This window comes from Notothenia rossii (genome assembly GCF_949606895.1).
Source record: "Notothenia rossii genome assembly, chromosome: 3".
NCBI lineage: Eukaryota > Metazoa > Chordata > Actinopteri > Perciformes > Nototheniidae > Notothenia > Notothenia rossii.
In genome coordinates, this window is record NC_136901.1 from 86,873,030 (window position 1) to 86,899,314 (window position 26,285).

At 42.0% G+C, this 26,285-nt stretch overlaps 1 protein-coding gene across 8 annotated transcripts in view; it reads left to right on the forward strand.

Annotated features, from left to right (window-relative positions):
* Nucleotides 1-26,285, forward strand: part of rapgef2b (Rap guanine nucleotide exchange factor 2b) — a 132,629-nt gene that overhangs the window by 103,721 nt on the left and 2,623 nt on the right. For 5 of the 8 annotated variants that reach the window (XM_079668896.1, XM_079668893.1, XM_079668897.1 and 2 more), the window contains 21 exons: nt 2,604-2,740; nt 4,884-5,042; nt 5,614-5,766; nt 6,168-6,332; nt 6,566-6,673; nt 6,778-6,981; nt 8,076-8,184; nt 9,341-9,617; nt 10,560-10,720; nt 11,215-11,229; nt 11,606-11,846; nt 13,217-13,600; nt 14,591-14,802; nt 15,143-15,266; nt 15,694-15,717; nt 17,540-17,763; nt 18,516-18,683; nt 20,016-20,165; nt 22,207-22,393; nt 22,895-23,412; nt 24,100-24,515. In XM_079668896.1, coding sequence (XP_079525022.1) covers nt 2,604-2,740; nt 4,884-5,042; nt 5,614-5,766; nt 6,168-6,332; nt 6,566-6,673; nt 6,778-6,981; nt 8,076-8,184; nt 9,341-9,617; nt 10,560-10,720; nt 11,215-11,229; nt 11,606-11,846; nt 13,217-13,600; nt 14,591-14,802; nt 15,143-15,266; nt 15,694-15,717; nt 17,540-17,763; nt 18,516-18,683; nt 20,016-20,165; nt 22,207-22,393; nt 22,895-23,412; nt 24,100-24,467 — 4,088 coding nt within the window. In that variant the 3' untranslated portion in view covers nt 24,468-24,515. The remainder of the gene's footprint in view (nt 1-2,603; nt 2,741-4,883; nt 5,043-5,613; nt 5,767-6,167; nt 6,333-6,565; nt 6,674-6,777; nt 6,982-8,075; nt 8,185-9,340; nt 9,618-10,559; nt 10,721-11,214; nt 11,230-11,605; nt 11,847-13,216; nt 13,601-14,590; nt 14,803-15,142; nt 15,267-15,693; nt 15,718-17,539; nt 17,764-18,515; nt 18,684-20,015; nt 20,166-22,206; nt 22,394-22,894; nt 23,413-24,099; nt 24,516-26,285) is intronic. The other 3 variants (XM_079668892.1, XM_079668894.1, XM_079668895.1) reach the window with 2 other exon arrangements.

Genomic DNA, 26,285 nt, shown 5'->3' on the forward strand with positions numbered 1-26,285 from the left:
CATTAAAGTTTCAGAGCATCCGCAGCTTCACACACGAGGCTGTTGCCATGCCAAGCACAGGTCAGCCAGAACGCCAGACGGCTGCTTTGGTTAGTAGAAGAAGAGAAGGGGGTATTTTCCTACTTTAGACCCCAATGTAGGGTGCTGCAGAATGTCTCGCGCCCTACATTATATATATATATATATATATATATATATATATATACACAGAGCTCTCAAGTCTCACGCATTTGGCATGGGACACACGCATTTCACTCCATTCACACGCTCACACGCCACACCTTGCATTTCTCACGCAGAGATTTCTTTCCAGGGTACCGCCCACCAAATTGCGCCGCAATTTTGTAAACAAACTAGGCTTGTCTGAGACGCGTGCACTCCACTAGCACCCTCCCCCCCCCGTTGACATTCGCGATACAGGGAGCTTCATACTTCACTAGCACCCCCCCCGTTGACATACGCGGTACAGAGGGCCTCATGGGAACTTTGAGGGGAGCCAGAAGTTGGAGTACCAAACACCGCTGCCAAAATCTCACTCTGAACTCTGTTCAAAACTTGAGAGCCCTGATATATATATATATATATATATATATATATATATATATATATATATATATATATTAGGGCTGATCGATATATCGTGTCATGGCGATAACCGCGATATGAGCATGCGCGCTATTCACATCGCAGGGACGTGCGATTTATTTATTTTGTATTATTATTATTTTTTTTTTTTTTAGAACGTTCGATATTAAGTAGGTAAATCAACTCAAACACGTCATGTTAAAATTATTTTGCTGCTTGCTAGAAAAGGAAAACGTGTGCGGCTCTCATGTCAGGGGTACTTGAGTGAGTGACATGTAGGCTCTGCATGCACAGCAAACCACCAATCACAACCATTCTTGATCAGATCACAGCAGGCCCCGCCCCGCTAGTTAGCAGACCATCAAAACACCGGTAAAAAATGAGCGAGGCACCGGAGGACAATACCGGCGAGAATGAAGATTTACTTCCAAAAAGAAAAGCAACATCTGCCATCTGGAACTATTTTGAATACAAAAAGATTCTTCTCTTCTTCATTCACATGAACCCCCTTATTTGAGGGTAAGCAACATGCATTATCACGACATGTTAGATCATGACTTAAGGTATGATGAGTCAACCAGTTAAGATCCAGACGTCCGTGACTAAAATCCTTCATCCGGTTAAATATAGTTAAAAAAAACGCAATATATATCGCAGGGGAAGAAAATATCGCAATGTCAGTTTTTTTCAATATCGTGCAGCCCTAGTAATATATACATATAGCTTTTTCCTCGGCGACACACCCAGTGAAATACCGACTATTAATGCTCCTCACCGAAATACCCAACATTCTTTCTTACTTTCTAACCGTGCACATACAGTAGGCCTACAGAAGTTTTGGTTTGATATGCCGTGCCTGCTTTGAAATATGTGCCACCGCTCCAGTACAAAGGACAGGATAAATAATTTAGTATATGCAGCTTGAAACAATGGATACAACGTTTGAGAAGAAAGAAATGAACAGCAACTTGTCTTTTGGGATGCGCTCTTTGTTGTACAAATCTCACTGTGACAGTTTTCATTAAAATAACTTTCTACTGAGAGAACATGTCACCGTGAAAACTGCTCACTGTGAAATCCACGGATTATCCTGAGTAACGAGTATTTGAATAATTGATTCATCGAGTCAGCAAAAACGACAGACATTGCATGTGAAGCTTTCTTTGTCATAATCAATAGTGAACCAAATACATCGTTTGTGGGTCAAATAAAACAAGATATCAGTGATTGTTTTTAAAAGTTATTTCTGACATAAGTGAGGAAGAAGACAAAAGCAGTTGCTGAGATAATCAGAATCAGAAATCCTTCATATGTCCTGCAGCAGGGACATTTAACAGCATGTCAGCAGCAAAGATACAGTGTAGATAAAAAGAAAAAAGTCTATTCAAGTTAGACCTATATACAGATAATGAATAACTGCATTTGCAACCTTAAGCGTATTTATTTCAATGCTGCAAACTATTCAAAGAAAATGACATCGGCATGGTTACTTCCTGGAGAATGAAAAAATACCTTTTTGATATAAATATAATACATCATTGAAATCACCGTGAATGAAAATTAAGGAATGTAAAGCTGTTGATTTGTACTGTTTTGTTTTGAGCTAATGAAAGAATGACCTTATCGTCACCTTTTGTCTTTTCCAACTCTTTCCAACTCCAAAGTAACCGAGAAGTTTTTTTTGGTCAGCTGTTCCTTTAAACTTGATCAAATCATTGAATGGCAGTGGAAATGTCTGCAGTGTACTTTAATAAACGCACACAGAGGTCAGTGAGTGAGGAGTCAGCGATTATTCCTGGCTCGCCTTGAAAGTGCATATCAATGGGATTGATATTTGCTTTTATGTGCTCCAGATAATGATTCCTCTGTTGGCTTTCACTGTGGTGATTATCCGTGTTGATGCTCGTGCCTTCTTGGCTCGAACTGAGGGCTGCCTGTGCTCTTCCTCTCCTCTGTGTATTAAGACTCTTATTATTTCTCATCGTCCTTCACTTCCTCTGTGTCTCTTCTCTCTGCAGAGCAATTACTGGAGTTCATGCATCAGCTGCCGGCGTTCGCCAACATGACGATGTCAGTGAGGAGGGAGCTGTGCGCCGTCATGGTGTTTGCTGTGGTGGAGCGCGCCGGCACCATCGTTCTCAATGACGGAGAGGAGGTGTGTGTTAGTGCATGCACACATAAGCTAGGGCTGCTCAATTAATCGTATTTTAATCGCAATTACGATTATGGCTTGCAACGATTACGAAAACAACGTAATCGAAATAAAACGATTATTTTTTTATTATTAATATAATATCTTTTTTTATTGGTTTATATATAATTTTTTTTATTGGTTTTTCAGCTGAATTATACTTAAAGTTCGGGTAATAAACTGTTAAAAACATAATGTTAACATTTTGTTTCTCCAATAAATTGATGTTTTCAAAGTATATGGATAATCGTTTTTAATAATCGTGATATCAATTATTGACCCAAATAATCGAGATTATGATTTTTGCCATAATCGAGCAGCCCTAACATAAGCCCTGTCTTGAGTTATATGTTTATATGCGTTTGTGTCTCTCGGGGAACTGAACTCTAGTCTCACGCCTTCACGCCAGCAAATCGTTCATCTTCCATTTAATCTGCTCTATTAAATGTGAATGCTTGACAACCCGCGCTGTAGTGCCAGGCCTGATGTGGAGTCCCTCAGGCGACTAAAGCAGGCATCACTTATTCTCTTTCTCTCTCGGTCTGGTCAAGACACGACGGGAATTTCATTCAAGACGATTTGGCTTTTTTTTTTTCTTTCTATGATGCACTCAACAATAGAGAGCAGACCTTTCCTTTAAAGCTACTTCAGTAAATGTCCGGTCACAGAGAATGCAGGGTTCAGCGAGCGTATTGTTGCTGTCGGGGGGGAAAGAAGGGAATCTGTGAAATGTCAGCTATTCAGGAATTCATCAAAACATCCTTATTTTATATTATACTCAAAAGGATAAGATATGTATCCACTTCAATCAAGCACATGTTACCTGTAACCAGAGGTGGACAAAGTACTCAAATATTTTACTAAAGTCATTTTAGAAATACTCTGCCACATGTGAAATGCCTGCATTCAAAATGTTACTAAAGTACTAAAGTGTAAGCTTCAAAATATACATTAAGTAACATTATAAAAAATGTCCTTTTCCCGAATATATATATATATATATATATAGGATATATATATATATATATATATATATATATATCAAATAACTTGAATATAAAGGTAGAGTTGTCTCTAACAACTTTGAAAAGTAATGTGTAAATTATGTTGTCAATTATATAATAAAAACTAGTGAAAAGTACAATATTAGTGATGTGTCGGTCGTGAACAAGCCGGCTCTTTTTCTAAGTGAACGACGGGAGCCGGCTCGCGCCCGCCAATGAACCATTTTGTTTTTGTTAAGTAATACAAGACAGAATGATATGATGATCTCCGTGCTACGGGTGCTCCGTGCATGCAGGCAGTGACATGTAATATCCAAGGATTAGAGACTGTTGGATGCTGCTGTTTTGAACATTGCAATATATTTATTTAGCGTGGTTGTACAATCAGAGAGTTACAAGGGTCTGTAAATGCAATGGAAACAATTGGCCACAGCAAATCATTTATATTAAAAATGTAATTTTTACTTTTGAATAGTTCAGTACAAAGGATGTATTGAATAATTTAAGTGATATATGTGTACACATATAAATCATTAGTCAAAACAGGGCTACATTTGATTGACTTATAAAAGGTTTATTTCGCAGATAAACCTAGTAGCCCCGCCCCCTTAAAAAAAACCGGGCTCTTTTGAACGGCTCTCGCAAAGGAACGGAGCCTTAAGATCCCGCTCCCTTCAAAGAGCCATAATTCCCATCACTATACAATATGTGCCTCTAAATTATAGTTGAGTAGAAGTATAACCAAGCAGAACCGGGAAGTGATTCATGTAAAGTACAAGTACCTTAAAATTGTACTTAAGTAAAGTATAGAGTATATGTAAATAGTTATGGTTCACTCTCTCTCGTAGCCGTGTCACCTTCATATTCTAGTCGTGTTTTGCAGTCGCTCTAAACATTCCCTGTTTTTCTGTATCACTCTAAGGGAGGTAAAAACCATCTGTCCCGTTCTAGTTAGTGCATCTGGTTCTTTGTGATAAATAACTTTGACTCGTTAAGTGACACCAGCTGTCGGGAATAAAACTGAACTGATCTGTCCCTTTTCCAAAGTTTAGCTTCTTCCTTTTTGTTCTTTGTTCTAATATAATGTTGTGTTTGCGCTCCAGCTGGACTCATGGTCGGTGATCCTGAACGGCTCGGTGGAGGTGACGTACCCCGAGGGCCGCACAGAGATCCTGTGCATGGGGAACAGCTTCGGGGTGTCACCCACCATGGAGAAGGAGTACATGAAGGGCGTGATGAAGACCAAGGTGGACGACTGCCAGGTAGGAGCGTAAAGATCCTGCACGGTATCACACGGATAGGAAGTCCATTTCATCTGCATCTCAGTGGGCAAACTCTCATATCTAATGATATTAAGTCCCACTGTGATCCAGCGTATGCAGACAATGTTTGCACTCATGATATTGTAAGTAGCTTTGGCCGAGGGCTTCCCCTTAAATGTGAACAACCATTTTGAAATAGAATATCTAAAGAGCAAGATCACGTTATTGGCATCATGTGTTCAATGGGAAAGCAGTGCTGAGTAGTGAAAGTACACACACTGATGTGTCCGTTTAATCGTCAGGAGATGAACTCAGTGGTTGGGATTAGAAAGTGTTTCATCCCAATCAGCAAAAGCCATTGTTTTCATAATTCATCAATCGTTTACTTGCTATGTAGAATACATTTGTAATCTATCGGTTGTAGTCATTTGCCATGAATGAAGATGTTGTTTCAGTAATATACATGTTTAAAACACATCTACTCCAATCCTGTAAAGCATGTAGGATGAATATAGTTTGTGTCAAATGTTTCATCCCGTCTCTAACTCTGTGTTCTGTCACTCTGCTCCAGTTTGTGTGCATAGCCCAGCAGGACTACTGCTGCATCCTCAACCAGGTGGAGAAGAACATGCAGAAGGTGGAGGAGGAAGGGGAGATCGTCATGGTGAAGGAGCACCGCGAGCTGGACCGAACCGGCACCAGGAAAGGACACATCGTCATCAAGGTAACACGTCAAGGCTCAGCAAATTCACATTTAAATTTAAAATTGGAGTGTCACTCAACAGCCAACCAAATAATGACAGCTAGATATTCTAACAGATACGTGCTCGCCAATTTGCTTGAAAGATTGTTTTTAATAACTTGCTTATTTGCATTTTTTACTGCCTTGAACGTATTGTTATTTTATTTGTATGGTAATGTTGTATTGTTTTCTAAGCGTCAATGTATCATAGGTCCAATTTATAGTCACTTTATATATTAAATATTAAAAGTTTTAGCTTATATTGTCAAAATGATACTTATACTGTCTGTTATGTGTGATTGCACCATGGGGAATTTCGCTGTACTCTGTGTAGTGACAATAAAAGGAATCTAAAGAAATAAAACCATTATTTTGAACCTCAGGGCACATCGGAGCGTCTCACCATGCACCTGGTGGAGGAACACTCAGTAGTGGACCCCACCTACATCGAGGACTTCCTGTTGACCTACAGGACCTTCCTCTCCAGCCCCATGGTCGTGGGCAGGAAGCTCCTGGAGTGGTTCCACGACCCCAGCCTCAGGGACAAGGTACGGGAGATACTCTTCATGAACTGATGACATAACTCAAATATGAATGATAAACAGAATATCTGATATATAGAAAATGGAGTCTATTTCCTGCAAAAACACACATTGAGTAATTTATAGCTTGCATGCAAATGAAGTTTTTCCATGAACCAGATGTTAACTATATAATGCATGAACTATCAATCCACCAGTAAACAGTTTATTGACTCGTGCTGATCATGTGATCCCTCCAGGTTACACGGGTAGTCTTGCTGTGGGTAAACAATCACTTCAATGACTTTGAGGGTGACCTTGCCATGACTCAATTTCTGGAAGAGTTTGAAAACAATCTGGAGAAAGAAGTGAGTATAAAAAACCTACACATTAATTACTCAATAAATGTACGGTATTTCAAATATGCCAATTATTGCACTTTCCTTACATCTGTGTCCTCTTTGTCTTCCAGAAAATGTGTGGGCACCTCAGACTGTTAAACATAGCGTGTGCTGCTAAAGCCAAGCCGCGGCTGGTGACGCTGACCAAGCCGTCCAGGGACTCTCCGCTGGCCTTCACCCTCCTCGGAGGTCAGGAGAAAGGGTTCCGCGTCTTCATCGATGCCGTGGAGCCCGGGAGCAAGGCAGCAGAAGTTGGCCTTAAGCGTGGAGATCAGGTAGGATATGTGTCACATAGAAACCTTCCTTCTGCTGTAGGAAAGTGTTTAAAGTGTATTCAAATATTTGACTCTAGGGAGGAAAAGTGCACACTTTTTTGGCTTCAGGCTACAATTGAGAGCAACATTCACTCATGTCACACAGACCAGCACTTGAATAGAGCATTTTTCTGGTGTTGAAAATCCATTTTTTGTTGTGAAATTGGTTTTACATTTTACTATAACTACCATTAAAAGTTTTTTTTTCGAAAGTTGCCAGTAGCTGCAGGCTTTGGCTTTCTTCTCGCGACTTGACTGCTGGAACATTTTCACACTCTGCAGTCCTCAGGGCTTTAAGCAAAGTCCCTTAATCCTTGAAACCATCTTGAGAGTGTCTGGATGCGAGCTAAGCCCTCTTGACTCCAAACATCCTCTGCAGCTGTTTCCCCAAAAGGAAGCGGAGAAGCTGGCATCTTTTAGAAGCATTCACTCTCTCACACACACACCTTCCACTTTTTACCAGCTTCTCTTACAATCATCATACATTCAGAACCTGTCGCTGCAGAGCTGTGGTATTAGTCCCATTTGTTTCGTCAACGTGCCATAAGCAGAAGTCTCTTAAGTAGTGAGAGTGTCGCTAATCGCCGCTGATCCCGGACGTTTTGGTCGTCACGGCGGCGGAGGATGGTCTCTGCGTATGTTACGGTCAAAGGTGACTTCCACTTCCACTAAAAAGGAAGCGGCAGAGGCTGGTTAGCATATTGTGTTCAAATGCAAATATCCGGCCTATTAAGAGGGCAAGCTGTAAAGACAATCTGAAGGAGACATGGCTCAGATGAATGTCTTAAAACATGTGTTGGACTAAATGTCATGCCAGAGGTTTTGTTCTTTGTGCGCTGAATAAAATACGTGGTTCAGAGATCATCACCTGGAACATTAACATTAGTGCAAGGCTTAACACCTTCTGCCCTGATCCAATGTGGCATGCAGTTATTCACGATGAGGTAGCCTTAGCTTAAGATTTGGTATCCTTTTAATTCCAGAGTAAAAAGTTGTGTTCCGCCAACTGTTTCCTAAAATGCACCGGGTTTATTTCTGCCTTCTTCCTCCTGCAGATCTTGGAGGTGAACGGGCAGAACTTCGAGAACGTGCAGCTCAACAAAGCCAACGAGATTCTGAAGAACAACACACACTTGTCCATAACTGTGAAAACAAACCTTTTAGGTAAAGTTGCATCACATTCGTAAGACACAGCTTGTTAGAATGATGTCGAAATGTGAAGGGTGGCACGATATTCAAACCTGTCTCTCCTTTAAAATGCTCATTTATTTTGAATATTCATGTATGATTGAAGGCCCGTCTCTCATGCTCTTGGGCATGAGTTTGGCTAAAGATATATTTTATTTGACTAATGAAAAGGAAACATACACATTTAGTGTCTGATTTGACGACACTTGCATCTGCAGACTTCTCGTGAATTCAGTTGTGATAACCGGTACATACATGTGACCAGTAAGCTTTGCAAGTAGATATTGCTCACTTGTATGATGTCACAAACAAAAAGCATTCGGAACTAGTGTATTAAATGTCCGGCAGTGGCTCAGTCAGTAGGGGCTTGGACTGGGAGCTGTAGGGTCGCTGGTTCAAGTCCCCGACCAGACCTAAAATATGGAGTGTGGACTTCTACTTGGAGAGGTTCCAGTTCACCTCCTGCCCTGCCGTGGTGCCCTTGAGCAAGGCACCGGACACCCCCCCTCACTCCCATTGCTCCCCGGGCGCTGTACAATAGCTGCCCACTGCTCCCAGTACTAGACTCCTGGTACTAGGATGGGTTCAATGCAGAGAACACATGTCGCTGTGTGTGCTGTGTTCTCTGCATGTGTGACCATAAACGAGGGTTTCATCCCTCCATATTCTATTCTATTAAATCAATGAGAGCCATTTCAACCAAGAGAAAGGATCCTAATAATTGCAGAAGAGACTTACGTGCTTTGAAAGCTAAAATAAAGAGACTAGGTTAATTGTGTCCATACTTATAAATCAGAATCAGAATACCTTTATTAGTCCCACAGAGGGGAAATGTACATTGTTACAGCAGAAGACAGAGTGATGTTACCTAAGTAGCATGCATACAAAAATGAATATTAAAGATACAAATAAATTATAATATAAAAAGTTACACAATTTACAAAAAACATATCCTGTAACAGTTCTGAGGATTTAGCTGCCAGGTATATATTGCACAGTTATTTACGGCATATTGTAAATATATATATATATATATATTGCACATAGTTGGTGGTTAACAATGTTTATTCCGTTACTAATTCTGAATACGTTCTCTTACTAATTATTTGTCTCCTCTTCCCTTTCTGTCCAGTTTTTAAAGATCTGCTCACCAGGCCAGAACACGACCATGATCTGGACGGTGAGGAGGAACACGAGAGAAAGAACGGAGCGCCCCACCTCCCGAAGATCGGAGACATCAAGAAGGCGAGCCGCTACTCCATCCCCGACCTGGCGGTAGACGTGGAGCAGGTGATGGGCCTGGAGAAGGTCAGCAAGAAGGCCAAGTCCAACTCTGTGGGAGGACGCAACAAGCTGAAGAAGATCTTCGACAAAACACTCACCAGCATCCTGCCGCCTAAACCATACAAGTAATTACACTGGCACACAGATCTGTGATTGGTCTCTATCCAAAGAGCTGAAGGCACGAGAGAGAAAGATGTGATTAATACAATGGTGTGCAGACGAAGCAGTGATCCATACACCCCCCTCTGATTGAGACTAATTGGGCTGTTTGTCTCCACTTTCCTAAATTGTTAAAGCTCAGGAAAAGTTGTCATTTTTCTCCCGACATTGCAGAACGCTGCTCTGATTGATTTCTGCCAAGCGAATGTACAATCATCAATCACCTGCTGAGCTGAATCAGACGGATGTCGATGCTTCTGATCTCGCGTTCAGTGTAGTTTTCAAAGAAATATTTAAACATTCATTTCCCTGATGAAACGTGGGGCTTATGCTTTGAGTTAGCGCCATAGCTCCTTCTCCCTGAAGCTTAAGAGACCTTATTTTATGTTTTATAAAAATGTCAAAGCAATCTTTTTACTAGTGAAGCGAGGCGCCCTCACTCTTAAATGCTGCAGGAAAACCTTGAATAAAAGTGCATATTTTTGACTTTTTTATTCGACATAATTGAAGTGCTGACACCAGATCAGCCCACAGCTCAAAGTGACAGAGGAATGGATGAATAATAATGTGACAAACTGAGAAAGAATGGATAATATATTAGTAAAAGCTAAGTTGTTAAAGTTAAGTTTTGCCAATACTGAGTTTTAGCTATTTTTGGGGAAAGTGGGATACTCATTCAGTTTCCTTTGATGATCTAGCACCAGGTTTAGCTCTAACCCTATACTAACCCTATTTATATTTATCGACCAAAATATGAGCATAAACTAGTAAACTCACCCAAAAAGGTGTAAAATCTGACTTTCTTTTACTTGCAGAATTTACTAGTCTATGGGTCCACAGCAACCAACACAAATATCGCCCCCTGCCTTTTGTTGACAGTACTGATACCTCCCCTCTTGTTTCCATAGTGACGTTTGCGTGGGCCAATCGCAGGACGACAGCATCGTGGGGATGAAGCAGTCCAAACAGATCGCACTGCCAGCTCTGCCCGTCAGCGGAAACCTCTCGTCGTCAAACCCCGACCTGCTGCAGTCCCACCACCGCATCCTCGACTTCAACAACCAGCCTGGTGAGGACTAACTCCTGCTCTGTGGATATAATGTGGAGCGTGTGACCAAAAAACACTTTGTTATTCATTTTTCATCAAACGATCATTATGTCCTTCATTCAACGTTTTTTCTTACGGCTTATTTGAATTAGCAGCAGGGGAAACATACTCAAACATTTAATGGGTTACTTTAAAAAATATATATATATTGTTCCTTTTCCTGGGGACAGTGGGTTTCTCATTAAGCCGCTATTTTAATGTTCAGGTTCATCTCACGCATTGATATTTCTGTTCATTGACCCAGATGTGTACCCTTAGTACAAATCATCCAGCATTAGGTGTAACATGAGACGATCTTAACATAATGATTATACTGTTCTGGCTCATTTCAGTTAGGAGCTTTGGAAACTTTCCCTTACATTTAATGGGCTTTACATGAATAGAATATACACATAGTACCTATATGTGTATCCCCTTTACCTCCTGCTCACCACATGTTCTTTGTGTTCCTCCAGTCCCAGTCGTACCGAGTGAGTATTTCTCTCCCTGTGATCCCGCTTCTTTGTCAACTCCTTAATGTCAAACTCACATACATTTCACACGGCACATATTTATGGTTTTCCCTTTAAATACTTTGGAGATTTTGGGTCCTATGATTGGTGGTGATTGTGCTTCTGATCAAACTAATGAATTACTAATATGAATTACTAAGATAATAAGATAATAAGGTTTGCGGGTGACATCCAAAAGATGGATGGTGGTGATGGATGCTTGCTAAAAGAGAATGACTGTTTATTCATCTTGGGAAACAAATGGAAGAAATTGCTTAAGAAGCTCATGCCTCTCAGTCAAAACAAAGCTAATACGTGAGCATCCACCCTCATTGTGTATCCTTGTCACCCTCAGATATGTCGGACCAGGTGTTGCGAGTCTTCAAGGCGGACCAGCAGTCCCGGTACATCATGATCGGGAAGGACACCACGGCGAAGGAGGTGGTGGCTCAGGCCATCAGGGAGTTTGCTTTGACAGCAGCCCCTGAAGCGTACTCGCTGTGTGAAGTGTCCGTCACTCCGGAGGGCGTCATCAAACAGAGGAGGCTACCTGACCAGCTCTCCAAACTGGCCGACAGGATTCAACTGAGCGGCAGGTAAATACATCTAAAACCGGATCAAATGTGAAATTCTATATCTGTCGCACAGCAGGAACATTTACGGCGTTACAGCAAAGGGGACGGTGCGGGAAAAAGGCAAACAGGAAGAGTAAATTATGATATCAAACAAAGTGGCAAGCCCACGTTAATAGAATCAAAAGAGTACACACCAGGTATTTGTTATCGTCCGCCACAAATGGATCTCATAAAAAAATATATATATATTATTATTAATTTTTTTTATTCTTTTTTTTTTTTTTTGTGGTCTAATGGATAGTGAGGTGGGCTGATGATCGTGAGATTGCGAGTTAAAATCCTGCCTGGAACATCACTACTAGTGTGCCCTTGAGCAAGGCACTTAGCCCTCAGTTACTCCAGGGAGAATGTCCCTGTAATTCGCTTTGGAATAAGGTGTTTGCTAAATTGTAAATTATATTTTTGGGAGAATAAATCCCACAGATCCTCAACTCCAGTGTGTTTCACTAATTAACAACGCAACACAGAGCAACAAGAACGTTGGGGGCGGAGGGGGTGGGTGCGGTGCGGGGCCCCCACAAATAGAATCTAAATCTGTGGGAAACACTGAATATTTTTTTTAACAACATTTTGTTAAAAAACAACATATTGTTTTTTTTTTTCCTCAACATATTATTTTAACTCCTAGACTATTCTGGTTAGCTAAAGCTCAAATGAAGATGGACAAAAGCTGCAATTCACAAATATTTTCTTAATCGACTAACCTCAATTGATAACTTATTCAATAAAGTGCCAATAACAGCAATCACATTGTTCAGGGACACAAAGCAGAGGGCTCTAAATTGCTTGATTTGTTCGGCAAACACTTAAATACAACATTTTGTAGTTAAGCATGACATAAAATAGAGAAAATAAGTACATTATTACGTTAGAATAGCTAAACTAGCAAGGATTTGGCCATTAAGTGATTCATCTGTTATAGAATTAGTTATTTTTCAGTTAAATGATGCGAACGTTGGTATTTTACAGCTGTTGACAGTATTTTCTGATTTATGGAGTGATAAAAAGAGATATCCAAAATCCCTTCTGTAAAAACTTTAGATTCTAATAAGACTACAAAATGAAACAAGCATTTTGAACCTGACTTTATCTAATGTTCAGGTTCCTGAAATGTATTAAAATATGCGCATATTTAATTAGATAATGGCTCATTTGCAAATGTAAACATGCTATTTCAGAAAACTTGTAATACAAAAAACTATTGTCTTAATGTAAGTCATTAACTGGAGAAATGTCTTGCTGATGTCTTTAAGTAATAAAAAAAGTACCCTATTCACCTGTCGTCGCCTTAGAGAAAGGAAATATAAACCACGCCTTTCCCCTCTCACCAGATACTACCTGAAGAGCAACATGGAGACGGAGACGTTGTGTTCGGACGACGACGCTCAGGATCTCCTGCGGGAGGGTCAGATCTCTCTGCTGCAGCTCAGCACGGTGGAGGTGTCCACGCAGCTCTCCATGAGGGCCTTCGAGCTGTTCTGCGCCATCGAGCCCACCGAGTACATCGACGACCTCTACAAGCTGCGCTCCAAGACGGGCTCGTTCAGCCTGAAGCGCTTCGAGGAGGCCATCAACCACGAGACCTTCTGGGTGGCCACGGAGGTGACGCGCGAACCCAACCAGCTGAAGAGGATGAAGAACGTGAAGCACTTCATCAAGATCGCCCTGCACTGCCGCGAGTGCAAGAACTTCAACTCCATGTTCGCCATCATCAGGTGAGACACGCAGATATCTGTGTATGTGGAGTGAACTGTGCCATTGTGTTTTATGTTGGTTGTATTAGTGGACTGATACTGGATTTTTATCAACACATTCATTTGTGATTTTGAATTTAAAGGTCACCTATTATGCAAAATCCCCTTTGTCATGTCTGTCCTACATCAACATGTGTCCCCTCTGTGGAAAGAGATTCTGAAAGTTTCAGGAACAAAGATTCTCTCTCTTTTTGTCCAGATCCATTTCTATAAAAACCTGTCTGAAAATGAGCTGATCAGATTTTGGCCACTTTATGATGTCATAACGATGTTTTGGCTTGTGTAACCATTAGCCAATCAGCATCCAAGGTAACCCCCCTCCCCCACATTATCACCTGTGGGGAGTGTTTCCTCATTTTCATCTAAAGTAACAGACAGAGAATCAGCACTTTTGAAACAGGGCTGAAACAGAGGGGATTATGGGTAATACTGCAATGATCTGTTTGGTGTTTGGAACCATGTTTTGTATTTATCTGAGACCTATAATGTATTGATGAAAAACAGTATAATAGGTGACCTTTAACCTATTTTGTATTCTTATTTGGTTCTGAGGAGTTATGTGTAACTTATTTATTTGATGAATCCTAAGAAATATATGTTTGTGAACTTGTAAACTAATACATATCAAGGAAAGGCAGGTTTGTTTATATAGTCAGTTCAACCACAAGTCAATCACAACATTGTATTACGTCAACGTAAGAAAAGTATTAGGGAATAAAATGACATTTACAGTAAATACATTTTAAAACATGAATTAAAAAGTCAGCAAAACATAAATAAAAAGTAAGCTTAAATATAATAAGAGGGGTATGTAATACAAAAAAAAGTTAGAGTAGCAACAGACCTGCAGTTAAAATGAATGTTGTTTAGACCTCTGGAGAAAGAGCTTAAATCAGCACTATTTGTTCCCACTCTCATGCTTATTATGTCGTCGTCCCCCCCCTCCCACAGTGGTCTGAACCTGGCTCCAGTCTCCAGGCTGAGAGGAACGTGGGAGAAGCTGCCCAGTAAGTACGAGAAGCTGTTCAGCGACCTGCAGGACCTCTTCGACCCCTCCAGGAACATGGCCAAGTACAGGAACGTGCTGAACAATCAGAACCTGCAGCCGCCAATCATCCCCCTGTTCCCCGTCATCAAGAAGGACCTCACCTTCCTGCACGAAGGTAGGTCACATGATCTCATCCGTCCATATAAAAGCATCACACTTACATATTTGTTATTGGTAAAGCTTGCAGTAAGAACCAGGAACTAGAAATCAATTTATAATGTTCTCATTACCATAAAATAAGTTATGAATGTCAGTGGCTATACTGCCCTGAAGTTTTGAGGCAGGCGAGATAGCTTGTATTAAACAATTTCACGTAGGGTTCCTGCTTAATGTTAGCTGTTTTAAAGACTTGCTTGCTTGCAGTTTCCTTCAAAATTGTACAATTGTACGGTGTTTAGTTTGATCAACTGTGTAAAATGTCAGTAATTGACTTTCTTTCTCCCCTCGTTTCTCAGGCAACGACTCCAAAGTGGACGGCCTGGTGAACTTTGAGAAGCTGAGGATGATCGCCAAAGAAATTCGCCATGTGGGTCGCATGGCCTCCGTCAACATGGACCCAGCCCTCATGTTCCGCACAAGGTACAATAGATCCTTACGATCGAAGCCAGATGTCATATTAAAAAGGATCCATCGCCCTCTCTGTAGGTCCTGTCAGCACTCCACTGACTAACCAAACTGTGAGGGGTTAGCCGGTTCACGTAGTCAGTCAAACTTTCTGCATCACGCTTCTCTCTCAAGCAGCTGTTCCCTCTGGCAACTGTTCCCCTATACACATTGTTGATGTATAATGTGCACAGTGCTTCAGTGACAGTGTGTCTTTGTCTAATGATGTGACTTCTTAGTGGTGTAACCATTTGATTTCCTCTCTACTGACTTTCACGTGGGTCAAATTTCTCTTTTTGGTGATCTTGGTGGTCTTTCCTGTCCTAAGCTTTGTCTCTTTCTCTCTCGATTCATCCACCCTTTGCCCCTCCATGCTTCTCTGTTCATGGCACCCACCCTCTAGGAAGAAGAAATGGAGGAGTTTAGGGTAAGTTTGGTGACCCTATGACCTTTTGCCCTCCCTGCACCACGGTTTCTTTTTTCTGCCAATTTGCTTGCTTCTTTTCTTCTTTTCTCAAACCTTATTAACCGGTTAGAGTTGAATCCTCTCACTAACACTGCCTGGCCCTAACCAAAGGGCATTGAAGGAAACAAAGGTCACATTATGCTAGCATTTGGTCACACTGGACTATTTTACTTTAACCCTCCTGTTGTCTTTGGGTCAAATCGATTTACTACTTTCATCCATCATAACTTTTTAGTTTTACATTTGATTGCATTAAGGCTTTATGATATCCTTCACAGTATACATTTGAACATATACAATTGCTTATCACCACTTTCATTGAATTTTGGACGATTTAGTCAACACCCATGATGTTCCCAGTCCAAAAATTCCCCCATGTGAATCACACCTGGCACACACACACACACTCACACTCACACTCACACACACACACACACAGAACAATTTGACACATTTCCCGCTCTTATGTGCCCATCCCCCCACACGGATCACACCTGGCACACGCAATACATGTTCAGTGCCTATTCTTTGTATATTTACTGCAGTTCTTCATGTATACCAGTCGTCTGATACAATATGTACAGTTTGAAAGGGTGTTAAATGACATTTGGTGATGAGTAATGGTTTTTGTGTTAATGTAATAGCAGTTAAAACAGGACCGGTCAAATTTGACCACGAACACCAAAGTAAGGGGGGGAACGAAGACAATAGGAGGGTTAACCATACTGTAAATTCATTACACTGATGATTGGGAAAACACACAAAAACGTATATATTTTCTGTTGGATTCCAGTCGTATGTTAGCAAATGTGACCTTTCTTGACATGTTTATCTAACAAAATGCATGCAGCTTCATTTTCAAAGTTGTTCTTGTTTTTGAGGTTTCATCTGTATATTAAAGCTCCAAACTGCCAGATATTCTGGATATAAAACATTTTTATCATCATGCTTTACATTCCTGTGGTCGAATGGGACATCGCCGTGAATTTACGGAGACATATAACGGGAAACAGATGGGAAGCACATTGCGCTCACTAAAGGAACACGTTTTCTGGTAATTATGAATTCTGTGTCTCGTAATTATGACTCAGGGTCTTGTAATTAGGAGAAAGCCATCTTGGAATTACAAGATCTGTATCTCGTAATTTGTGAGAGTTGTTCTTGTAATTATGAGATCTTAATCTCGGGGAATGTGAGTTTCTATAGTAGGGTTATAATTACAAGATCAGAAAGCAGTACTTGTGTGCATTTTTGGAACTGAGCATCTATATATATATATATCTAATAGAAATGATATGTTTTGATAGTCAGTGTCTTTCAGAAGCATTTTTAAGAATATCCATATGAGAAACAATAAAGAAAATATTTGTCCACTGATGAGAACAAATCGAACTATTGTGTTGTTTACTTTCTTAATGAGACCATGTGCAAGTAAAGCTTTTACTACCACTACTACTACGAGCTGACTCAGGCCACAGAAATGTAAACTATGAGCGTGCTACACTAGCAGAACTCCCCCTCTCTACTCCCCCGTTGTTTGACTACAGCCTCCCTCCCTCACCCCCCCGCCCCCCCTCTGCTGTCTGGAATGACTGGAATGTTTTGCAGTGGAGAGAAATAACTAAAACTGCTCTGTGCATGTCCAAGTTTAAACACCAGGCCTGTAATAATACCTGTACATTATGCTTCACTCCATGCTCATTCACAGACTATTCTAATAAGTCTTCCTTTATTCTTTTCTATGTGTTTATGTGCATGTTTCCGTGTGGGCGCACATGTATAGGTCTCTAAGCCAGGGTAGTGCCAATGCGGCGGTGCTGGACGTCACGCAGACCGGCGGGCACAAGAAGAGGGTGAGACGCAGCTCCTTCCTGAACGCCAAAAAGCTTTACGAGGACGCGCAGATGGCCAGGAAGGTCAAACAGTATCTGTCCAACCTCAGCCTGGAGACCAACGAGGAGAGTCTGCAGACGCTCTCCATGCAGTGCGAGCCCTCCATCAGCACACGTGAGTTTGTGACACGAACTAACAGACACATGTAAGAAAAATTGAATATGACTGGTCGTCCTCCAATCGGAAGGTCGCTGGTTTCATCCCCAGCCTGTGCAGTCAACACCTCGATCAGATGCTTAACCCTGAACTGCTCCCAATAGTGTGTGTGTGTGTGTGAATGTAAGTCTCCCAAGAGCAGGTGTATATCAGCCTCTGCCTCTGCATGGATGAGTGAATTCTGACTTGTATGCAAAAGCACTTTGAGGTGTTGCACAGACTGGAAAAAGCGCTACATAAATGCAGCCCATTTACTATCTACCATGATTATAATGTATAAGATAAACTCTTACTGTCTCGTCTCCCAGCAGAGCAATTATTTCTAGAATATAATTAGAGTTAAATGTTGATTACTTGATTTTGTTGAGGTGCATATTTCTCTGGAGACGTTTGTGTGTTCCCAGGATTCAAAGCAGACACAGACAGGGTGGAGTAACAGGACACTCAGTCCGTCTTTAAGACTCATTGGCAGTGAATTAAAAAGACTGAATCGCTACGCCAGTTCCCCGTTCTTAATGCCAACTTCATTGGCTGCTAATGCATACACAGAAAGAACAGCTTTGACTATCAAACCCCAGCCGTTTTCTTAAACTTCACAGAAAATGCCTGCCTTCTCGTATGTCCTTTTGCCTGCACATTTTATGTTAAGACCTACATTCTAATTCTAACTGTGTAATGGGGATTTGCTCTGTCTTTTTTCCGCTACCCAGTGCCCAAGAACGCCGGTGGGAAACGACCAGATACTTCCCCGGTGGTGTGCCGAGCGGCCAGCCAACAGAGGGGCCAGCTGGCCAAGGGGGGCCAGGCCCTGCAGGTCCCTGCCGTGGCCCTCTACCCATCCCGGAAGAAAGTGCCAGTCAAGGATCTGCCGCCTTTTGGTAAGTGGATGTCAATCTTTATGAAGCCCGGTATACAAAAATACATTTTGAATGTGTACCTACTGCATACTTGCCAACCCTCCCGATTTTCGCGGGAGACTCCCGATTTCATTGCCCCCCCCCGGTTTCCTCCCGGGGTCATATTTCTCCCGCATTTCTCACGATTTCTGACAAAATCAGATTTACTCACGACTGTTTCCACTCAGACTTTAATACAGCTACACCATTGTTTGGTTTCCATGGTAGCGCGTCTATTTAGTAGCGCGCGCAACTGAAAGTCTGAGAGGGTGAGGCAGATAGTCACAGAAAACAGAACAAGCATCGACAACTCGACCCTCTCCTCACTCCTTTCCTGTAAAATACAGGTCCAGCCCACACATATGCTCCATCAAGGATGGTGCTACAGGCCGCAAGGCATTGCACTTACAACTAACAATATTAATATCAATCAGCTCCGGCGATCGACTAGCACCCCCCCTACCCGGTTTTGAAATGCTCCCGATTTCTGGGGTCTCAAGGTTGGCAAGTATGACCTACTGTATACATAAATCTTTCAAGCAACTACATTAAAAGTGTAATGCATATGAAGAGTTTCCTTTAATATCATTAGATTTATCAAAATTAGTGAAATATGTCCACAGAGTTAATACTTATATTTCTATTGTAGGGACCTGTCACGTGTCGTGTCCCATCATTTAGCTAATATCTCACCTAATGTTATTGAATTTTTTTATTTTATTTAACCAGATAAAAAGCATTGAGATAAAATCTCATGTACAATGCTGACCTGGCCAAGAAGGCAGCAATGTTACACGTTCTCACACAGACATATAAAAAAACGAAGAACAAAACAAAAAAAGCAGTCACTACATTGTGCTCATTTGGGACAGTATGAAAGGTACTACGTATTATTGCAAGAGCAGCTGGTGGTAAGGACCTCAGACAACTTCAATTTAAAACAGGCTATAAGAACAAGTGCCGTCAGTTTAAGGCGTGATTGAAGGTCATTCCAAGACCAAATGAATACAACTATAAATACAGCTTATTCTCTTATATGATAATGTTTGGTAGTATTGTGGTGTAAGCCTTTAGAAACCTCATGTTCCCTTGTCCTTGTATGTGCCACCATTGCTCAGTTTCCTCTCCCTCATCCTGTGATTTGCAGACAACAGCAGAAACCAGCTTCTTTACGACAGTGCTGCCACCTAGAGGCTGTCTGACCAAAACAGCTAATACAAAAAAAGTCCCAGACAATGCAGTCGGGCGGCTCGCTGCGGGGAGTGGCAGAGCTCCTCGTACTAATTCTGCTCATCTTCTTGTAAATATCCACAGGCACCAGCTCCCCTCAGTCTCTGAAGAAGATCCTGTCTCTGTCGGAGGAGGGGAACGAAAGGCACAGGAGGCAGCCAGAGGACACCGTGTCCAACGCCTCCTCCCAGCTCTCCTCCCCTCCCACCTCCCCACAAAGCTCACCCAAGAAGGGTAAGCCAATAATCCTTCCCCCCTCCCCCCCCACACCATCTTCATGATCCTTCTTTCTGTCACCACGGGCCACACATGCCACCTGGTGGTTGTCAGTATGCACTGCAACATGTTTCAGATGGTGTGTTGGGCAGTAGGACTCAGTCTGAAATATTTCATCCCACTTGAAACCACTGCAGCCATGTGTAGGCTGCAGCACTACAAACTAGTCAGGATGTTTGAGTGAATGTAGGTAACACTATTATAAGCCTTAATACCTGTGTTTTAAGTTGTAAGGCAGTCAACTGTAAACAGTGCTAGGTTTAAGGCAACAGCCACATTGTTGGCAATAACTGATTATACTTTAAACAGCATTTGTAACAGCCTCTTCGACATCTCACAATTTTTACTAGAAATGTGTCTTTAGCTCGTGATACTGGACAGATAGGGAAAGTTGAACAAAGCAGGTTAACAATAAGAGTATCATGTAAACTAGAATGTCACTATGTGAAGATTATTTCCACAAAGTAAAACAAATATTTCCTGTATGCAGCTTGTGATTTGAATCCACTCTGAAATAAATTATTTCTTGACTGTCTTGAAATCGGCCCAGTAGTGTTTCTGTAATCCAGCTGACTAACAAATGAAAAACCTATACAGTATACTTTAAAGTGCCAAATGCAGACAGTTATGAAGTCAAATAACCTAAACATATTGATGTTTGAATACCATAAATAAAAAACATGAAAGGTACATAGTGCTTTGCTGCAAAAAGAGTGGTAAGCATTCAACATGTAACTTGTTCTTGATGAAACCAACTCTCGAAGAAGCTTGGATGCTTTGAGAACTTTCTGATCTGTAACTGGTTCCTACATTATCTTAGAAACTGTTTCCTCATGTGAGTGTGTGTGTCCCCTCTACAGTCTGAGTTTGATTTGTATGTGGTGACTCATGTTGGAGTCACATCATTACAATTAAGACTTCCTAAAAATTATAATTAAGACGTTCTTTTTTTGGTCAGACTCAGTAATTCAGACAGGAGTGGGGATGTGATTGAGGTCATTCGTGCTGATGGAGGCGAAGGAATACAACACATTCCACAGTAACAGTTGTCTATAACTTGAAAATATGTCTTTACATGTGTCAGCGATCATAACCAGTGATTTCCTTATATTTTTCCAGACTTTATTATGTAATTCCCTTCACGCTTATTTTCTAAACTTTTCCACACTCCTCAGCACTTTTCCCTAAAGAGCTGCTTGGCTTACTTGGAAAATTGAACTCTACAATTACCCTGCAGTCTGTGTGATGGCTTGTTTCAAAACACTGACTGAGACAAGATATGTGAATTAAAGATGAATTATGATGACAGATGAAAAACAGTTGATCCACCATAAGTTAGTTTAATGTTTGGAGCTTTGTGTTGGAATGAGACCCAGTCAGCGTTTATGAGAGGGCTTTATCGCGCTTTTATTTAGAACAAAATGGAAGTATTTCATGCTACTTTTTGCAACAAAGGCAAACAAACGGACTAAAGCACATATGTTAAAATTCCCAGATATATACAAACATGTCTCTGAAGTGTTTTGCTCCAAACACCAAACAGATCATTGAAGCATTACCCATGATCCCCTCTGTTTCCAAAGTGCTGATTCTCTGTCTGTTACTTCAGATGAAAATAAGGAGCCCCTCCCCACGCCCCTCTGAGAGATGTTTGGCTAAAAATAACTCAATGGTGCTCTAGGAGGAGATTCGGGTGATAAGGTGGGGGGGGGGGTTACCTTGGTTGCTGATTGGCTAATGGTTACACAAGCCAAAAAATCGTTATGACATCATAAAGTGGCCAAAATCTGATCAGCTCATTTTCAGACAGGTTTTTATAGAAATGGATCAGGACAAAAAGAGAGAGAATCTTTGTTCCTGAAACGTTTAGAATCTCTTCACACAGAGGGGACACATGTTGATGTAGAAAAGACATGAGAAAGGGGATTTTGCATAATAGTTGACCTTTAAGTTGAACCTTTTTAACAATTCCTTTCCTATTCCTTCTCCTCTCCTGCAGGTTACAACGCCTACTCGGACTCCGGTCACAGTGAGATCTCCTCTCGCTCCAGCCTCGTCAGTAACTCCTCCTTCGACATGACGCAGGACGAGAGGAGGCTCCGTCACTCTGGAGTCGGGGAATCCAACATCGTGGGACAGCGGCTGGAACGAAGGGCGACAACCGACTCCGACCAGTACAGCCTCGGGTACGAACATTAGGAGTTTCATTTGAGGTTTAGTTCAAAATAACAGCGGAGTTTCAGATAGTTGTTATAAAAGCTAAAACAAATAGAAAGTAGATGAGGAAATATGTTTTGGTAGGACGAGAATAGGTTTTCGTTAAAGAACATGACATTATATTTGGTTTTTCACAGTAACAATTACTCTTAGTTTAAATAAACAGTTTGTGAAACCCGGCCCCTTAGTAACTGTTGCTGGGATTGTCAGTGTAACATTTTATTTATAGTATTTTACTGCTTGATTTCCTCCTAGACTCTTTTTAGTCAGTTGAGTTTTATTTTGTATGAAACACAGTTAAGCAAGTACCTTGTATGGCAGCCTCTGCTTCTGTGTGATTGGGTGAATGCTGACTTATATGTAAAGGTGGTTTGAGGTGTTTGTAAAACTGAAAAATATGCACTCTATTAACCATTTTATTTATCTGCCCTACAAGTTAAGTAATTATCTTTATTCGTATCCCCTCTCAGGTCATATTCATCGATGCAGGACTGTCGGGGCATTTACTCCGGCTGCCCCACGGTGCTCTCCTCCCCCAGCTCAGAGGAGCTGACCCAGGATCAGGGCGATCGAGTCTCCCTGGACGCTGCAGACAGCGGGCGAGGCTCCTGGACGTCCTGCTCCTCGGGTTCCCACGACAACATCCAGACCATGCAGCAGGGCCGCAGCTGGGAGACTCTGGCCTTCGGTGGGGGCGGAGGAGGGGGGCTGCCTCCTGGAGGTCCGGAGGCCCTGTTAGGGGGGCACGCCGCTCTGTGGGCCGCCCAGGCCAGGGGCAGCTGGGCTTCGGCTAGCTCCTCCTCCTCCTCAGCTGCGTACTGGGGGGAGGACTCTGAGGGAGACACCGGCACCATCAAGAGGAGGGGGGGGAAGGACGTGAACGCCGACGCAGAGACGAGCAGCATCACCTCCACCGGCTCAGAGGAGGCCAAGCACCTGGGCCGGCCCTCCCCCTCACCCATCACCACCGGGGGGAAGGGACTGCTGAGTGAGTGACGCACTTAACAGTCCTGCTTCTTTGAATAAGTCAAGTTTTTAATGGAAGGAAAACAATTTTAGTACACAGTATTTTTATCACAGAAGAAAGGGAAAGTCTAGCAGCAAAAACTGTCGGGAGAATACCGTGTAAAAACAAAATGAAGGCACAATGTGTCCCATAAAACCACAACATTTCTAAGCTCGTTTTTTTGCATTGGTTTAACAAACAAGGAACAATGTTTTAAATTGTGCAAACATTTTTGCAGGCTGATTTATTTGTTTTTTCAACTTTTCAAAAATCCATGAATTCCTCCAGGAGGTAATATCATGGATCAAGACATAGTGGATTTGAATGCAAAAGAGCAGGAACATATTGTCCCTCTGGTTTCCTGGGGGTTTTAATATGCCGACCATGCCCATGTACCACAGACCGTTGTTCCATTGAATCCCTCCTCATTTCCTGTCATTATCTATCACTATTTACCCAACCAGTCGAGGCAGACAGGAATATGAAGTTGTCAGGGTTACAGAGAGTTTATAAAGTACAGTTTAGCCTTCCTCTGAAATAAAAAAAACGTTGTTATTACCTATCAAGCTACAGTATAGAAACACCGGTCCTGACTTTCAAAAATAGGAAAAAACTGCCCCGTAAAGACAGTTTTTAAGTTCCATCATTGTTGCTTCTGTGTCCCAACAGCACGGAAAGAGAGTCGTTACCGCGAGCCCCCCCCGACCCCCCCCGGCTACACGGCCCTCACCATCTCTGACCTGGCTGACGGGCAGCACCCCCCGCCAGCTGTCCCCGCGTCCACGGCTCCGCATACAGGCCGCCGGCCACCGGACTACTCCACGGCTCTGCAGCGCTCGCGCATGGTCACCCAGTCGCCCGACTCCCACCAGGCCCAGCAGGGGGCCAAGCAGCGGGCGGGGGGCCTCCACCGCACACGCTCACCGGCCGAGGAGCAAGAGGCTCAGGAGGAAGAGGAGGGTGAGTCCTTGTCTTCCAAACTAGTCGCTCTGAGGAAGCCAAAGCCACAGCGCACACGCGAGACTCCCAGGCTCTGAGTGTGCGTGTGCGGGGGTTAACAGGCAGGGCCCCTCTCCCCAAGGCAGGTAAAAACTCATTTATCAGGTTGCTCCCCCCCCCCCCTCTCTCCACTCCGATGAACCTGCATGTGATCAGGGACACACACCTGGACTGAGACTCACCATTCCTTCACATACACACTTCCCACAGTAGGATCGGTCCCTCTCCAAATCACAATTCCCTGTTAAAATTAAAAACGTACATTTATTATTTATGACCTGGGAATTGTTCCTCTGGAGTGGGACCCTCACCTTTAACCCACAATGTGTCATCATGCATGAGTCATACGGTGGGCCTGGTTCTCTCCACCACACATCCTGCTCTCTCTCCGTCACACACACTGTGCCGAGTAGCCTCCATCAGCAGGCACAGTGCTGATCCTCACCATGCAAACTGCCTGAAACATGCACCCCCATCCTCCTCCACCCGCACGCATCCCCCCCCCCCCCACTGCAGAGACTCTGGATGATCCTGCATCATGTAGAAGCACTCTTTATACACACAGGTGTCTCATGTTTTGCCAAGGATATCATACTCTGATCAGATCAGGATCATCAGAAACAAAATTGTTATTTATCCCATGGGAAATGTTGTTTAGTGACAATAACGTTTAAAAAAAGATAAATAAAAAATGTGCATACCAACACAAGAAGTTAAAGTAGGAAGTATAAAAAGAAAAGAACACATATTTGTCTGATTCATTTAAGAATCACCAAATAAAACCCTTCAACAAAAAACAACATTAATGCTATTTTTTATTTTTCGTCCTTTGACGGACAAATGTTTCATAGTTTAACCGTCCACAGTCCCTTTTTAGAATACAATAAATAAGTAATAAAAATATTGTATAAACAAAAGGTGCTTGCAGAGAAATAAAGAAATGTTTCTACCGACTAGGTGGTTCATTTCAGTGCATGGCAATCTAATCGTAACAGACTTCAAATTGATAAAACACGCATTTTGTAAAACTTTATAAGGCAATCTGTATACACTACCCTTCTGGTAATATACAAGAAAATACGTAAAAGACAACATGGGTTAATATAGCTGAGAAAATATGTTACCAACAAAACATCTGTCATCATCTGTTAATGAGCAGCGTATCTTAAAAGACAGAAGAAAAATCACTATAAATTAAGTCAAAATGATAAAGCAAATGTTGCCTCTAAAGAAAAGACGTCCCAGGGAACCTCAAAACAAAACCAGAGTGATATATTTGATGCTATTTGATGAGTCAATAATATTAAAAAGATGTCACCGTAAGTTGATGTTCACATAGTGACATAAACCCTAAAGCAGCGGTTCCCAACCTTTTTCAACTCAGGGCCCACTTAAGAATTTAAAAAAAATGTTGCGCCCCACATTCAACCATAAACAATACGGAGGCTAAATAAAGTTCTGATTGGTCAATTCAGAACATGTGACACGTTGTTAATCCAGTAGTTTTCACAGACAAGGACTGTAATGACCGTTGCTAAGGAGGATCAAGAAAGAGAAAGGAAAAAAGGTTCAAATATACACATATCTTAATAATTAAATGTTTCCACACAAATCATAATGTTTTGCAAATGTTTTGGCGGCCCACTTGCAATGCCTTCGCGGACCACTAGGGGGCCACGGGTTGGGAAACGCTGCCCTAAAGAAAAGTGTTTGTCAGGAATCCATTTCATTCTAACTCAACACTGCTGTAGTTCCTCTTTAGATTTCACCTTTCACTAAAGTGCACACCTCACTACTTTTGTAACTTTAAAAGATAGTTCATACACTGCACGTCCACATTAGAAGTAACCTTTCCT